We start from the raw sequence: 14900 nt of genomic DNA, 5'->3' as shown, positions 1-14900 counted from the left end.
TGGCAGATCGGAGCGGGGAGAGGGGAATCCAGCCCCTCCCCCTGTCACGGCAGAGAGCCGTGACAGGATCGAGAGGCGAGGGAACCCGGTATGTGTTCGCTCACCTCCCAGTCTACTGAGCCGACCTGTGACAGTCTCATTGTCACAGGTCGGCTAGAACTATGAGGTGAGTGGAAATCACTCTCCTTTAAGTAAAAAAAAAAATAGGAAAAAAAAATTAAAGTTGGCAAAAATGTTTTTAAAGTTACACATAAAAAATTTCAAAAACACATTTTTTTAAAAGCCCCCACCCATACATACACGCATGCAAACATACATCGGGTGTGCACACATGCGAAAACGATGATTGCGCCCATTACATATTGCCGCGAACGTCGCAGTGAAAGCACTAATTCTAGGCCCATCAATCACTCATACCATTAAACTTATGAGCGGTAAAAGTTTTTAAAGCGTCGCCTATGGCCAATTTTGGGTATGGTAGTTTTTTGCGATTTCACGGGTGCGCAACAACAAACGTGACCCCGTCTTTTATATTTTACCAAAAAATTGGGTAATAATAAATGTTTTATAACAATGTAAAAAATTCTTTTTTTCCCCCGAAATTTTCAGTAATTTTTCCTAAATATAGTAAAAAATAAAACCCCCAGTGGTGATTAAATACCACCAAAAGAAAGCTCTATCTGTCCCTAAAAATGGTATAAAATGAATTTCAGTACAGCGCTGCATGACGGAATAAACGTCAGTCAAAATACCGCAGGGCTGAATACTGAAAAATGGCCTGGCCAGGGAGGGGGCGTAAACCCCTGGTCAGTAAGTGGTTAAGGAACAATTCATGCTTTTTTTCACACAGGAGACATCTGCCAGCACTGTCCTATGTAGCAGGGGCGTAGATGCACAGCCCACCTGAGACTCCCACAGATATACAAAATATCAAATAAAATCAAATTTCTTCCTAAAGTTAGGCCAAAATGTATTCTGCTAAATGTTTTTGGTAAAAACAAAATCCCAATAAAGTATATACTAAGCTGTTTGTGTGAATTGGTACCAATTATAAGTGGTACCACATGGTTTTTATCCATATGGTGTCAAACAGCAAAATCAGTATTGCTCGGGGTAAAGGATTGGTTTAGGAATGATATTGCCGGTATATTTTTTTCAAACCTTTGTGTGTCTGCTACATAAAATCTTATAGGAAGCTGAACCCCCCCCAGGAAAAAAATTTATCTACGGCCCTGCTATGTAGATGTTCAGTATTTTATTACATCCATGTGCATGTGCACTAATAAGACTGTGCACACCTCTTATTAAACCAGGCCAGGTATTCAGAGAAGCAGGCCCTGTGACTCCTATACACTCTCCTATTTCCTGTCTACCTGAACTCCCACTCGTATCTCCACACATACATTCTCCCCTAGCTGAAGCTCCGCCCTATCCTATCTCCTCACCGATATACCATAGAACTCCAGTTTCCCTGAGCTGGAGCTTCACCCACTACTATCTCATACACACATATCACTTCTGTCCCACTGAGCTGAAGTACCGCCCACTTCTTCACGTCACACATCACTTCCACCATGAGCCTGGAACACCGGTGTACGGGGGCGCGCACACGGAAGGTCTCCTGTCAGGACTAGAGCGCGCGTAGGCGCGTCCCCTGGCCTGTTGTGTGAGCTCCCGGGTCAGTATGCCATGGGGATCTGCTGGACGCGGTGCTGCAGCCTCCTCCGTAGGAATAGCAGCAGGATACAGAGAGCAGCAGGAGGAGGAGGAGGAGGGTGAGTCGGTGGGGGCTACGGGGCAGGTATGCGGGCATTGTAACAGTGGGCGGGCTCCTATCGCAGTGTTGCCATGGCTGGTCCTGGCTGCGGCTGCCAGGTGTCGCATTGGTGTCCTGTCTATTGTTTGGCTGGGGCACGTCTGGCGACATGTCACCGGTGCAGGCTGCTGGGGGCACACAACTTGTACCCGAGCTGAGTGATGGAATGGATGAGGGGCTCATCTCCTGATCACACACATTGGTCTGGAGGAAGGCGATGATGAGATCGAAGTCCAGCATATGTCATGTATATCTGCTCTCCTGACTTCAGATGATCTTCTAGAGATTTATGTCACCTGGACTGTGGAGGTCAGTAGGCCTTTCTTCCTGACACATGAAGGATCTCCTGTATGCATGACATTGTCCTCATTGTGAACATACAGCATTTCATGCATATTAAATGTCATCAACATCCCTAAAGCAGGGCCCCATCATACTATGCCATACAAGAACAATGCAGGTCAGCGGCAGGGCACACACAACTATTTTCTACATGTCCTGTTCACAGCGCAACGCTGACTTGAGAAGAGTTGTGGAAAAATCCAGACGGGATGCATTTTTCCACAACCCAACTCTTCTGCGGTGCATTGGCTGTAATCAAATGTCCTTTTTGTGACACTTCAATAAAGTAAAAAAAAAAACCATGTATTGCACAAAGTATCGCTACTCGGCGGACACTAGCACAGGAAGACACTGCAGGCTGTGTGTAGCCTTTCCTTCCACTTCACAGCATCATATCTGTTAAATATTGCTCCCCCATTGGTTTGATGCTCACCGTAGACAGACAATCTCAATACGAATGAGTAAACTAAGGGGGTTATTCACGAAGGAGCCGAAGTGGGGCGAATGGCCGGTTGAAGGCCAGCCGTAAGCCCTGCAAATGACAGGTGGGCGGAGCCAGCAGTGATCTCATGGCTGGCTCCGCCCAGTTGTAATGATGCTGATCTGTCATTAAACAATAACAAGTCAGCGGAGCCGGTCGTGATGTCATGGCCGGCTCTGCCCAGTTGTTATTCATTGGCATGGACCTGCTGGAAGACTCTGGCAGGTCCCGGCCAATAGGAAACATTTGGGCGGAGTTAAAGGTCACTGCTAGCTCCGCCTGAATTTTTTTTCAAATCTTTATTTTTTTATTTTACTATTTACATTTTAAAAATATTAGGGCTGGTAATGATTAAAATTTTCGTGTTCGATTAATCAAATTTTTTTAAAATCGATTAATTATAACGCACATACAGATCCAATTATAGCACAGCACAGCAATAAAGTAATAAAATGAACTAGGATCACACTAATCCAGCACGTTATTAATCTCACGTGCCCCACTCAATATGGCCGCCGCTTGAGTGGGGCAACTCAGAATAATAACGTGCTGGATTAGTGTGATCCTAGTTCATTTTATTACTTCATTGCTGTGCTGTATGTGTATAGGCCAATGCCTTGGCTGGCACTCGTGCAGAAAGTTCCTTGGGCAAACTCACCGGCCCAAGTGGCTCCGTCGGCTAACGAAGGGGGGAGGAGTCCGGTGACGTCACGGACATCGACGTCACCGGACTCCTCCCCCTTCCCTTCATTAGTCGTCACGGACATCGATGTCATCAGACTCCTTCCCCCTTCCCTTCGTTAGCCACTTGGGGAAGGGGGTAGGAGTCCGGTGATCTCGATGCCCGTGACTTCACCGGATCGCCGACAGGACTCCCGGAAAGCCAGCGGAAAGGTGAGTGTTTTCATTAGCGATCAAAATAATTTTAATCGATCAAAACGTTTAATGATTAATCGAGAAATTAATCTTTAATTTCCACAGCCCTAAAAAAATATATTTTTCAACTTTGTTTTTTTTAACTCTTTTCATTGATTTTCTATTCTGCTCGGCACCACGGAGGTACCGAGCAGAATAGCAGAGCCGAATGCCGCTCGCCTTTTCAAACCAGCCGTACTGAGCCGGAGTGATTAGCCGATTCCCTTAGCTGGGTTATTCACTCAACTGCCTTTGGCAGCTGAGTGAATAACCCCCTAAATGTGAGATTGTAGTCCATCACAGGAGTGAGCTTGGAGCTGGTACTACTTTATAACACACCCAGGGGCCATAGGGGACAAAAGTAGCCACGCTCCAGAATGAAGGACAGTGTCAGCACCAATTCAGAGATGATTTGAGGATCTACAGCCGAGTGATACACAAATGAGATACATTTTTGTTAGTAGTTAAGGGACTTGATTGTATTTTTAAGGTTTAATGCCTGAGTCTAGTGTCAGTTTTTGGATGAACTGGTTGCTAGCTCAGCACAGTAGTCTATTACCATAAACAGAAGATTTGCTATAAATGTACGGCCTTGACTGTTACATTGGAACACTGGAGGGTTTTCAGTCTTTCTCTGTTCTCGTTCTAGCCGAAGAACATCACTTAGTCAGTTCTATTAGCTATTTTCTTTCCTGTAGCCATTCTAGGTTTCAAGTTTGTTTTGGATGGAACACTGTCCAGAGCTGGGATACCAAAAATGACTTGCTGGTGGTCTGGCATTGATGAGATCAGGGGGTAGGATGATGGGAAGATATGTTGTCCGTACACCATTCTGCTTCGGAATATCATCTTTATTCGTATTTCATCAGCGTGTGATGTGAATGCAATGTTTCGGAGCCTCACAGGACCCCTTCGTCAGGCATAGGACACTTTGTCTGACGAAGGGGTCCTGTGAGGCTCCGGAAACATTGCATTCACATGTCACGCTAAATGAATACAAATAAAGATAACATTCCGAAACAGAATGGTGTGCGGACAACATATCTTCTAGATTGTATACTGAGGCGCCATCCAGCAGTTGTTCCAGCACACGTTGGATTCTGGGGTATAATGATACGGGTTGGAAAGGGGATATTACAAAGGATGATGGGAATATCCCACCATGTCATGCCATGCTTACTGTACGGACTCCCTGGTGCGCTCATGTGGGACTCTGTATTGGCCTAGTAGATGTCCCTTTTTGTGCCTTCTCTAATACAATATACAGATGCTGGCTAGTCTACTTTACAATATACAACTGCGGAGTAGCCACTATTGTTCCCTTTACCAAGTTCCCACGCTAGCTCTAAATGTGGGGTAAAACGGTTTGCAATTTTCGGGTAAGGGACAATGAAATCTTACATAGTATTTCATACGCTTCCTAGGGTGAAGCTGCATGGTTGGGTGAAGTGGTCAGCATGAATTAAGCATCATGAAAAGCTGGTGCAATATCTTGAGTGCTAAATCTAGATAGGATCTAATATCATGAAAAGCTTCATTGATATCCAGTGTCAGCCTGTATTCTGTGTATGGAAGGTCAGGTTTGGGGTGGCACTGTCATACTACATGGGCCTTGTGTAGTGCCAACATCGTCCACAGCAAAAAGAAGCTTACATTATTTTTTTATACACCACTGGAAGTTGACTGATTGGTTTTGATTTTAGGGTAGTTCACACCAGCCACAGTGCGTTCCGGCCCAATTGGGTCCGGATCGCATTGCAGCCGGCTCTCTTTGTGTTGGGCGTGAGGTGATGCATTGAGCTCAATTGCACCGCAGCCACGCCCTCTGGCCACAGTGCGATTGGCTGCATGGGAACGTGTGGCACATCAATGCCTGTGTTCCGGTCCTGTCAGAAAAAATAGTGCTTGCAGCATATTTTCTGTGAACCAGCCACAATGCGATCCAGTGCTTTCCGGCCCCAATCGGGCCGCAACGCACTATCGCTGCTGTGCTAAAAGAGATTCTTTTAAAGGCCCTTTTGAGCACTGAGATCCCCAGGCTGCCATTGTTGACCTTCTGAATGTGGTATTTTCCTGGTTGTGTCTGCCCTTATTTACAAGTCTCAGAGCCAGAAGAAGTCTGTACAGCTGGGTATACATGCTTATATATTCTTCATTCAACCTGCGGGCTGAAGGAAGAAAATAGAACAGATTCCCCCATCTACGCTCAATGGTGTGCTTGGAGGAATCCCCACTGTGAGCATTGTATGCTGGCAGAATACCTGAACAGAGCTTGAAGCTGATTGGCTGCAAGGACCATTCATTGGAAGGTTTTCCAACATGTTCCTTCAGCAAAAGTCAATCTAATGATCGACTTCTGCTGATGGCATAGTGTAAACACGGAGCGACCCTGAGCCATTTCCTGCCAAATTGGCCCAAATGCGTTCCAGGTGTACACTACTTTATCAGTGAAATCAGAACTCCTGATACGTGTGCATCACAGACAGTAATGAAACCACTGTATTAGAATAATAATGGACCGGAGGACAGAAAAGACAACCCGCACATTTTTTACAGCATACATTTCCTTTAATACATGGTGCACATTCCTGCCTATTTAGGCTGGGCATACACTGTGGGGTTTTTCTCTGTTAGTACCTCAGACTAAACACTCTTGATTCGGCCAACAGCATGGCCGTGGGAATCGCTTCCCGCTGGGCTGTTGTATTCTGACAGTTGCAGGGTTCCTCTGTCAGATTACCCAAACAGTGACTACAGCTGATTAGCTTCAGTCCCTGTTCGGGCATGATTTTTTTTTTTTGGGCACTCTCCTTCACTGAAAGATGATTTAAAACTCATGACCCAGGAAGGGGGGTGGGGTGGAATTCCCAAAGGTGCCCACACATTGATTACATTTCAGCCGGGTTAGTAAGGACAACAATGTTTTGTACAGCAACCAATTCTATTTCCATTTACTGCAGTTAGATCTGTAGAAGAATATTTGAAGTGGTTCCTGCATTTTGTATTTTGCACTGCTGTTTTGAATACGTGCTAAAGCTTATGTGGAGATCTGCAGGAGAAACCATGAATGGATTTTATCAATATATGGAGCAGCTGTGCATGGCAACCAATCAGCTTCTCTCTTTCATTTTCAAATCTTACCGGACCAAACTGAAGAGAGAAGGTGATTGGTTGCCATCCATGCACAGCTGCTCCTGATTTTGTCTGCTCTAGTTTTGATCAATTCCGTGTGTGAGTGGACAAATTCATTTGTAACTCAAGGAGCACCTTAAAGTGACACTAAACTCCGGAGTTAAACCTTAAAAATACATTCAAGTAGCTAAATCACTAACAAAAATGTGTCTTATTTGTCTATCACTCAGCTGTAGATCCTCAAAGCATCTCTGAATTGGTGTTGACACTGTCCTTCCTTCTAGAGGGTGGCTACTTTTTTTCCCCATGGTCCCCATGAAATACCTGTCCCAGGATCGCCCAAGTCTGTACCATCCGTTACCCTAAGGAGAACTATGGGGAAAAACACTGACCCCATAGTTCTCTTAAGTAAACTAAATGAGAGATTGTGGTCCACGGGAGTTTGCTGGGAGCATTGGCTACTTTACAACACACACGGGGACCATGGGGAACAAAAATAGCCACCCTCCAGAAGGAAGGACAGTGTCAGCACCAATTCAGAGTGATACACAAATAAGTTAATAGTTAGGGCACCTGAATGCATTTTTAAGATTTAACTGAGTTTAGTGTCACTTTAAGCAAGGAACCGGCAACTATACATTGGAATGTGAGGTTTCTTTGAACATTTTGGGTATTGATATTTACCTGCTGCACTTACCTGGTGTTTATGATTTGTCAGGAGTGTGTGACCTCTGCCAAGAAATCTCTTCCTTATTTACTGGTAAAACATCCCTAGTTCAATTTCCAAAAAATAGCAGTCCTTTGTGTGGGAGATCCAGATAACCAGTGTGCCGAAAAACAAAAAAAGAACTGCTATGTAAGTATTTTGAACTTTTTCTACTGTTCCTTAACAGGCATTAAAGAAAGAAGGGCATTCAGTACTTGTATCTGTAAAAAATAAGTCAAGGCAACTGGACTTGCTGTATTCTTCTTGGACTGGACATCCGACCAACCAATTCAGTACTTGTGTTTTCTAGGTAGAATTCTACCCATGTCCTGATACCTCTCCCTAAAGTGGAGAACTCTAAATCAGGGGGCCAAGTAGTCTCTTGCTGCCACAACATTGCAGTAGTTCTTGGGTTGGTATACCACAGGAGCCCCCTTTAAGCATCTGTTTGGACTTGGCTTAAAACTGCCTGTTGGTTTTAGGGAGGATGAATTGATGGCTCCTTAATTTTGTACTAATGTTTACTCCCTTGCTTCTTATTTTTTGGGGGGGAGGGGGGTTCCCATGTCTCCAACAGTCTTGCATGTATGAAAGAGTTTAAAAACGAGGAGCTGACTGTGGCCGTATCTCACTTATCAGTATAATTTTTTAATCCTCCTAATCTGGTTGTTCTGGTCTTTCTCTGATTTAGAATCATCCCTTTTGTTCTGACCTTGTGCAGAGCATCATTACATAAGCATTTGACATTCCTAGCTCCACAATTTGTTAGAGAAAGAGAGCAGTATGAGTAAAGTAGAGCTAGGCACACAATGCCCCTTCAATCTGTGCAATCATAAATGTTTTATGGCTTTGTTCTCCACAGAAACACTGTGGAACCTTCATAAATAAAACTCGCTAGATAGGTTGTCTACATACAGACTACACAGCCAGTTGTGTCTCTATAGTCATATGACTGCTATATGTAAAAACATAAGTATTCAATATCTGTCAGTTCATTGAATTTTAACAATCTTAAACAAAGCTTAACATACAGTTGCCAAATATTCTGGATCTAAAGTACTGCCCATTAAATATGACTGTTATAAATAAATGTAACCAGAATATTTGGCAACTGTATGTTAAGCTTGAAAAGAAGCTCATGTACCTTTTCAGGCGTATAGCCTGATAGCTGCTGACAGCTTTTCCGCTGTGATATCCAGCCAAAACTTTGTTATCCCTCCACTTTCTATCCTGGTGACAATGATATCTCTAGATGGGAACACTCCCAGACACACAATGCAATGCACACTTTAGGCTCTTTACACATCTGTAAGATGTGCAAGAAAAACTGACAGGAGGGCCTGATCGGAAAGATCAGGCCCTCCTGTCAGTTGTTCTTGCAGATCTGATGAGACAGATGTCATCTGATAGATTAACATCTATCTTTGTCTATAGGCAGGGGGACGGATCTAAACGAATGTGAGTCTGTTTACATGCGATTACCCCCAACTCTGGCGAGGTCCTGAAAAACAAATGGATCAGAGTTCCATTTCGGCAGACCTGATCGCGGCGGATCGGAGGTAATCTGATGTAAACAAACGCATGTCCATTACATATTACTCTCTATAGGCCAACATGGCTTCGGTACTTTCAGTTTTTGCTGGAGGAAAAAACTGAATGGACACAGATGTCACAACAGTGTCATCCGTTGTGATCAGCAGGGGATCTATGCATGGAAATGAAGGTGCCCATGTGAAGGGGGCTTTGTTCTTCTGCAGAATATGGGAAGACTAGAACCCCTGTCAGCTTTTTCCCCCCAGACAGGAACATTAACACTTCCTTACTCTATTCAGAAAGTGTGGCTGGTCCTGCACTTTAAGAGTGAGCTGACATTCCTACTTATGATGAGAACTGTGCCTCATTGGAAGCTATTTTCTGCGTGCCTTCAAAGTAATTTTTAGCAAAAACTATGGGAGCTGCTATTACTGACTTGTTTTTGGATGAGAGAAACCAAATAGAAGTTGGACATTAAGGCAATTAGAATCTTGTGATGCTTTTCTACATACAAACATTCTCATCATATGACAGTCTGTTACGCCAGTCTAGGGTAGGCATGTTGCAGACCCCTTGAGTGCCATGGGGGTGAGTATTGCAATAGGACATGGCTCTCTAACGTGGCCAAAGTACATTACACAGTGCACCCCTGGATATTTGTTTGGCTATGCTGTGCATCTACTTCTTTGTTCTGTTTTCAATTTCACTTTCTTTGACATTTTTGAAAGTCCTGGAAGGCTTGTACTTCCTGGTGATGTACCGGCATCACCGGCCCCCCAGAGACACCATAGACAGTTGCTGGGTGGATGCACTTAGTGGTTGTTAGCAGTGATTTGTGTCAGTCAGCCTCCTCCCTTTCAGCATCTGCTTCTGTCTGGAAATGAGTGACCTGCAGAAATTGTTCTAGAATAGAGTGCCATCGAATTTATTTACTGCTGTACAGTGAAAGAGTTCCGTCTTTCTCAGATGATATACAGCTTGTCCGTTTTTCTGCCACACTGGCTTTTTATTACTACAGGGATCTTAAATCTGACCTCTGGACAGTCATAAAAACAGCAATAAGGCAATTTTGTATTAATTGTACAGCTTAACCTAGGCTAAATAAGAGGCAGACAGTGCTAGGAGGCAATCAGTTGTGTTGCATGCTGACAGGAGGAGGGTGCAGACTGAGCAGAAGCATAAGCTTAGCAATATGCTGCTGCTCCTTTACTGTCCAATCACAGGTTGGAGGCAGAAGGGTGAGCACACTGTTTTGCTTAAAGCTGAACTCCAGGCAGATATAGAAGATACATATTTATTGCAGTGCTGCAATATTTAAAGGAGAGCTATGGGGTTAAGGTTTTCCCCCATAGTTCTCCTTGGGGTAACGGGAGGACACAAACTAGCGTCCTCTCGTCACCCTAGGCTCAGTATACCGCGAGCTACAGCTCGCGGTATACTGAGACACCGCAGCTGAAGCGGATAGAAGTGCAACAGATTCCTCCATCTACGCTGAACTGTGTGGAAGGGGGAATCTCCCACTGGGCCAAGCTCCAGTATCCTGCTAGTCGGCCCCGCTGGCTCTCAAAACAGCTGAACAATGCCTGCACCCAATCAGATTGTTCACGTATTTTGACAGCCAGCGGGACCAACTAGCAAGATACTGGAGCTTGGCCCTGTGAAATCAATGTTTTACATCCCATTGGCCAGATGCCCATCCAGAACTACTGAGGTATAGCGATATTGGGATATGTGATGGAATAAAATGTGAATATCTTGTTTTAAGAAGGCTATATCCTGCTATAGACATTCAAATCCTTTTGACAGGCACATCAGGTCCCATATGTACAGAACATTTCCACTGTTTATAGCTTTCATATGCTAGGACTCTGCAAGCGGTCCCATGTACAGACAGAGGTTGATTCCTAAGGTCTAAATAGGAGGAGGACCCCAGTCCTGTGGCTAAATTGCTGACACAAGAAAACTCCCGATCAGTCAACCGGGAATTTGTGTTCCTGCGTGCTCTACTTGGGTATTGTACTCCGCACTCTACTTGTGTATCGTCCTCCGCACTGACGTTTGCCAGAATAAAGCGAGCTACTGCAGCTATGTGAAATATTTTCTCTTGGTTAACTAACCATGCTAATCATTTCAAACTTTTCTAATGCTTTATCGGGCTAAGGGACATGTACTGTAACCATCCTGACCCCCTCACATACACTGCATGAGTCAAATGTTGATTTTTATCTACTGGGACTGCAGTAAGTACAGGTACCTTATTCCCTGCTCCCTCAGCAGCCGGAGCTTTTCTGAAGCTCCTGGGATGTGAGCTGGCCCTTGCAGTCCTCCCATACAATGCATGATTGCAGATCCTGGATGTTGGCGAGCCTGCGAGTGTCAGACCTGCAAAGAAAGTCCAGTTGTGCAGCTTGGGGGAAGTCTGCGGAAGTGAGAAATAAGTCAAGTATCTTTACTAGGGATGTACCGATACTAGTATCGGGATTGGTGCTGATACTGAGTATTTGGGTGAGTACACGTACTCGCCCAAATACTCTGATACCTTCCCCAATACTGGAACTTCCGGTCAGAGGGAGATGTCCTCTGACCGGCCGTGCCGTAGGGGACCATGTCCGGACGGCGAATCATTAACTGCCCCCCCCTTCCCGGCTTCCTGATTGGCCAGGAAGCCAGCTCGATGCTGATTGGCTGGGAAGCCTGTTTCCCGGTGAAGCACAATCACGCCGGCTAGACAACAGGAAAACCAGCTTCTCGGGCAATCAGATTGCCCGGGAAGCCGACTCCATGCCAGCAGATGCACTGGTATCGGTACTCTGTTTCGACGAGTACCAAAAGCAAAGTATCGGTATTCGTACTCGATACCGAAAAACTGGTATAGGTGCATCCCTAATATTTACCAAACAAGTAGAACTGCAGCTAACGATTATTTTCAAAATCGATTCGTTAGCCGATTTATTAAGTTCGGTTAATCGGATAAAAAATAAAATACATTTTAAAAAAAGGCTCCAGTGATGGACTACTAGTTTGTATTGAGATTGTAGTCCATCACAGGAGCAAGTTTGGAGCGGTGGAAGAAAAAGAAAAGTGTGGTGTGCAATGTAGTGAAATGGAAAGTGTAAAATTATACAGCAATGAATGCAGAATGGCATCGGCTATAGAGGACTACAAATCACAGCAATACATTATACAGTGCAATGCAGAATACCGCCAGCTATAGTACATTATACAGCACAATGCAGAATACCGCCAGCTATAGAGGAATACAACAAATCCCAGCATTAGTACATTATAGCTGGCGGTATTCTGCATTGCACTGTACTATTGCTGGGTTTTGTAGTCCTCTATAGCTGAGGCGGGGAGGAGGTGCGGCGTGTGGAACGTGGATGCGGGAGGGCGGTTCTGACATCGGCGATCGTGAGGTGGGGAGGAGGTGCGGCGCGCAGCGTGTGTGGAGCCGTGAACAGGGCCAACTAATCGGAAGCCGATTAATCGATGATTGAAAAAGTTTACAACTTTTTCAATCATCGATTATAATCAATTTAGCCGATTAGTTGTCGCAGCCCTAACAATGAAAGATAACCGTGTTTGCAAGGGGAAAGCTTTTCATAGGGAGTGAAATAGACAAGTAAGAAAAATGATGTTGTTATTGAATCATAAAGGACTGTCATTTTGTGGATTCTGCTGTGATTTCACTCTTATCTTGTCCCATCCTTTCCTATTTAGAATATAGTTGCAGTTTCCTTAACCTTCTCTTATACATTTAATGGACCGTATTTTTATTGACCACATTTTGAGTTATAACCGCAGGTTTACCTTAAAGTGACACTAAACTCAGGAGTTAAATCTTAAAAATGAATTCAAGTACCCTAACTAATAATAAAAATGTATCTTATTTGTGTAACACATAAGAGCGCTGCAGCCGGGACAGGTCCCGACAATGCTGTCGAGATCCACCCAGCTGCGTGAGTGACAGCTGGCTCTGCCTATCTGTCCGTCCCACCAGTCAGTGCTGGGGGACCGGAGAGGGGGTATCCCTGTGGGGACAAATATTCTGGCAACAACTCTGCAAGATGGAAATTCCCCTCACATTGGGGAAATATCTTCTCACTCAGGATGGTTTTAACCCTTTCCTATTCTAAGGTGAAAAATACAATTTGGCTGCACATACACTTTAAATACAGAGATTTGCACCTTGCCTCCCCTCTTAGCTCTTGATATAAGATATATCACCTGGGAAGTGTATTGTTTTCAATGAGTTCTCAGACTTGCATAGGGAGACAGAAGAATAAAGGCCATGACACACTGCACGCGAAGCCGTGCAGAGCGAAGCAAAGCTATCCGGCACGGAGCTTTGCGTGCAGTGTGTGAGCTGAGTGCAGTCAGATGATTGACAGCACCTTCAGCCAATCGGCTCGTCCGTAACAACCTGCCAGCTGTCGCATCGCGCTGGTTTATACGCGCGAGCCGATTGGCTGAAGTTGAAATTGTTCATCTCGGCACGCTCAGCGAGCTCTCGCAAGCTGAGCTGCCGAGCAGAAAATGATATGACACACTGCTCGCAAAGGCAGCGCGCCGCCGCTCCGTGCTGCTTCGCGTGCAGTGTGTCACGGCCTTAAAGCACACCTACTGTGTGGCACTGCAAATCAGGAACTGGCTGCAACTAGGGCTGCCCACATACACATGTATAAATACAAGATGGTTTTAAAAAAAACATAACACACATTGAAAAGATTGTTTATGTGTAAATAGAAAAAAGAAAAGATGGAACATTCTTTGTTATAACCTCTTTTACATCCCTTTCTCTCAGTTAATATGTGCAGATCCTCCTTTATTTGTGGTTATTTGAACATGGGCCTGAAATCAAACAGAAGCGAGACCCAAAATGGTAATTGTACCTAAGTAGTACATTGGGGTGGGCAGCTCCAGACCTCCAGCTGTTGTGGAACTACAAGTCCCATGATTCATGGCAAGCTTGACAGCTACAGGTATGATTCCCAGAGGCAGAGGCATGTTGGGATTTGTAATTAGAGCACAGCTGGAGTGCCGGAGTTGCTCACCCCTGCATTACACTTCTCAGATCACATGTCATCAGGGGACAGCTCTGATATGATGAAGCAAAGCCCTGCCTTTTACCAAGATGGCTGCCTCCACACAGAAACACGGCACAGATTTAATGGAGAAAAGATTATCTGAAGGAAGAGCACAGGCAATATTGGTGACTAGTGCTTTGCCTTCTGCCTAACTTTTATGGGGCACAGCTTCCAGACTTCAGGTCCTCTTTTAAAGGTTGAACTGACTTCACACTACTATTCATGCATAGGCGAATAACATTTACACAGTACACTACTAGCTATATATATATATAACTTAGAACAATTTTCATAGTTTGTTCCTGTCACTGGTGTTTAATGGGATCCACTTGTTTACAGACCAGCAATTTTGTGTGGTTTAAAGCCAATATTTGAAACCTCACACACATAGTAGATGTTTTATTTTTATTAGTGGGACATCAGTAGTTGAAGAATATCATAAGAGATCTCTTATGCTGTGAAATGGAAGTATGTTTGCACTGTGAGGTGTCTGTCTGGTTCTCCAAACGCCATCTTGTCTGACTGTAACATTAATGAGGTGGAAGGTTTACAGTTGTAAAATAAATATGAGAAGCGTAACTGAGTAATCAAGCTGCATTTCCTTGCAGACAATTGTCTGAAGAGGAATAAGTACTGAATGCTTAAAGCTCTCTACTGATTGTGAGTTTCTGTAGTGCAGAATGAATAATATGAAATGCATTTCCAACATGGACTTCAGTACCAATGGTGCTTAGTTAACCAGCCACCAGGGGTATCCCCTCAAACCTTGGTAAATAGATATTTTGGGAAAGATTTTTTTTTTATATGTATATAACCAAGCTTAGATTCTAGCAAGATTCGAGTGCTGAATGAAACCAAAGCGTACAACAGCAAAGAATTAGATGTAGT

The 14900-nt window shown here is 44.3% G+C and overlaps 1 protein-coding gene across 3 annotated transcripts in view; it reads left to right on the top strand.

Moving 5' to 3' along the window:
• The first annotated feature begins 1574 nt into the window (after positions 1-1574).
• The window catches only part of AP1AR (adaptor related protein complex 1 associated regulatory protein), a 43427-nt gene continuing 30101 nt past the window's right edge, over positions 1575-14900 (top strand). For 2 of the 3 annotated variants that reach the window (XM_018570015.1, XM_018570001.1), the window contains exon 1: positions 1575-1775. In XM_018570015.1, the coding sequence (XP_018425517.1) occupies positions 1690-1775 (86 nt within the window). In that variant the 5' untranslated portion in view covers positions 1575-1689. The remainder of the gene's footprint in view (positions 1776-14900) is intronic. The other variant, XM_018570007.1, reaches the window with a different exon arrangement.

This window comes from Nanorana parkeri, unplaced genomic scaffold (assembly GCF_000935625.1).
Source record: "Nanorana parkeri isolate BGI_ZX_2015 unplaced genomic scaffold, ASM93562v1 scaffold36, whole genome shotgun sequence".
NCBI classification, from domain to species: domain Eukaryota; kingdom Metazoa; phylum Chordata; class Amphibia; order Anura; family Dicroglossidae; genus Nanorana; species Nanorana parkeri.
This window is presented reverse-complemented; position numbering and strand designations above follow the sequence as displayed.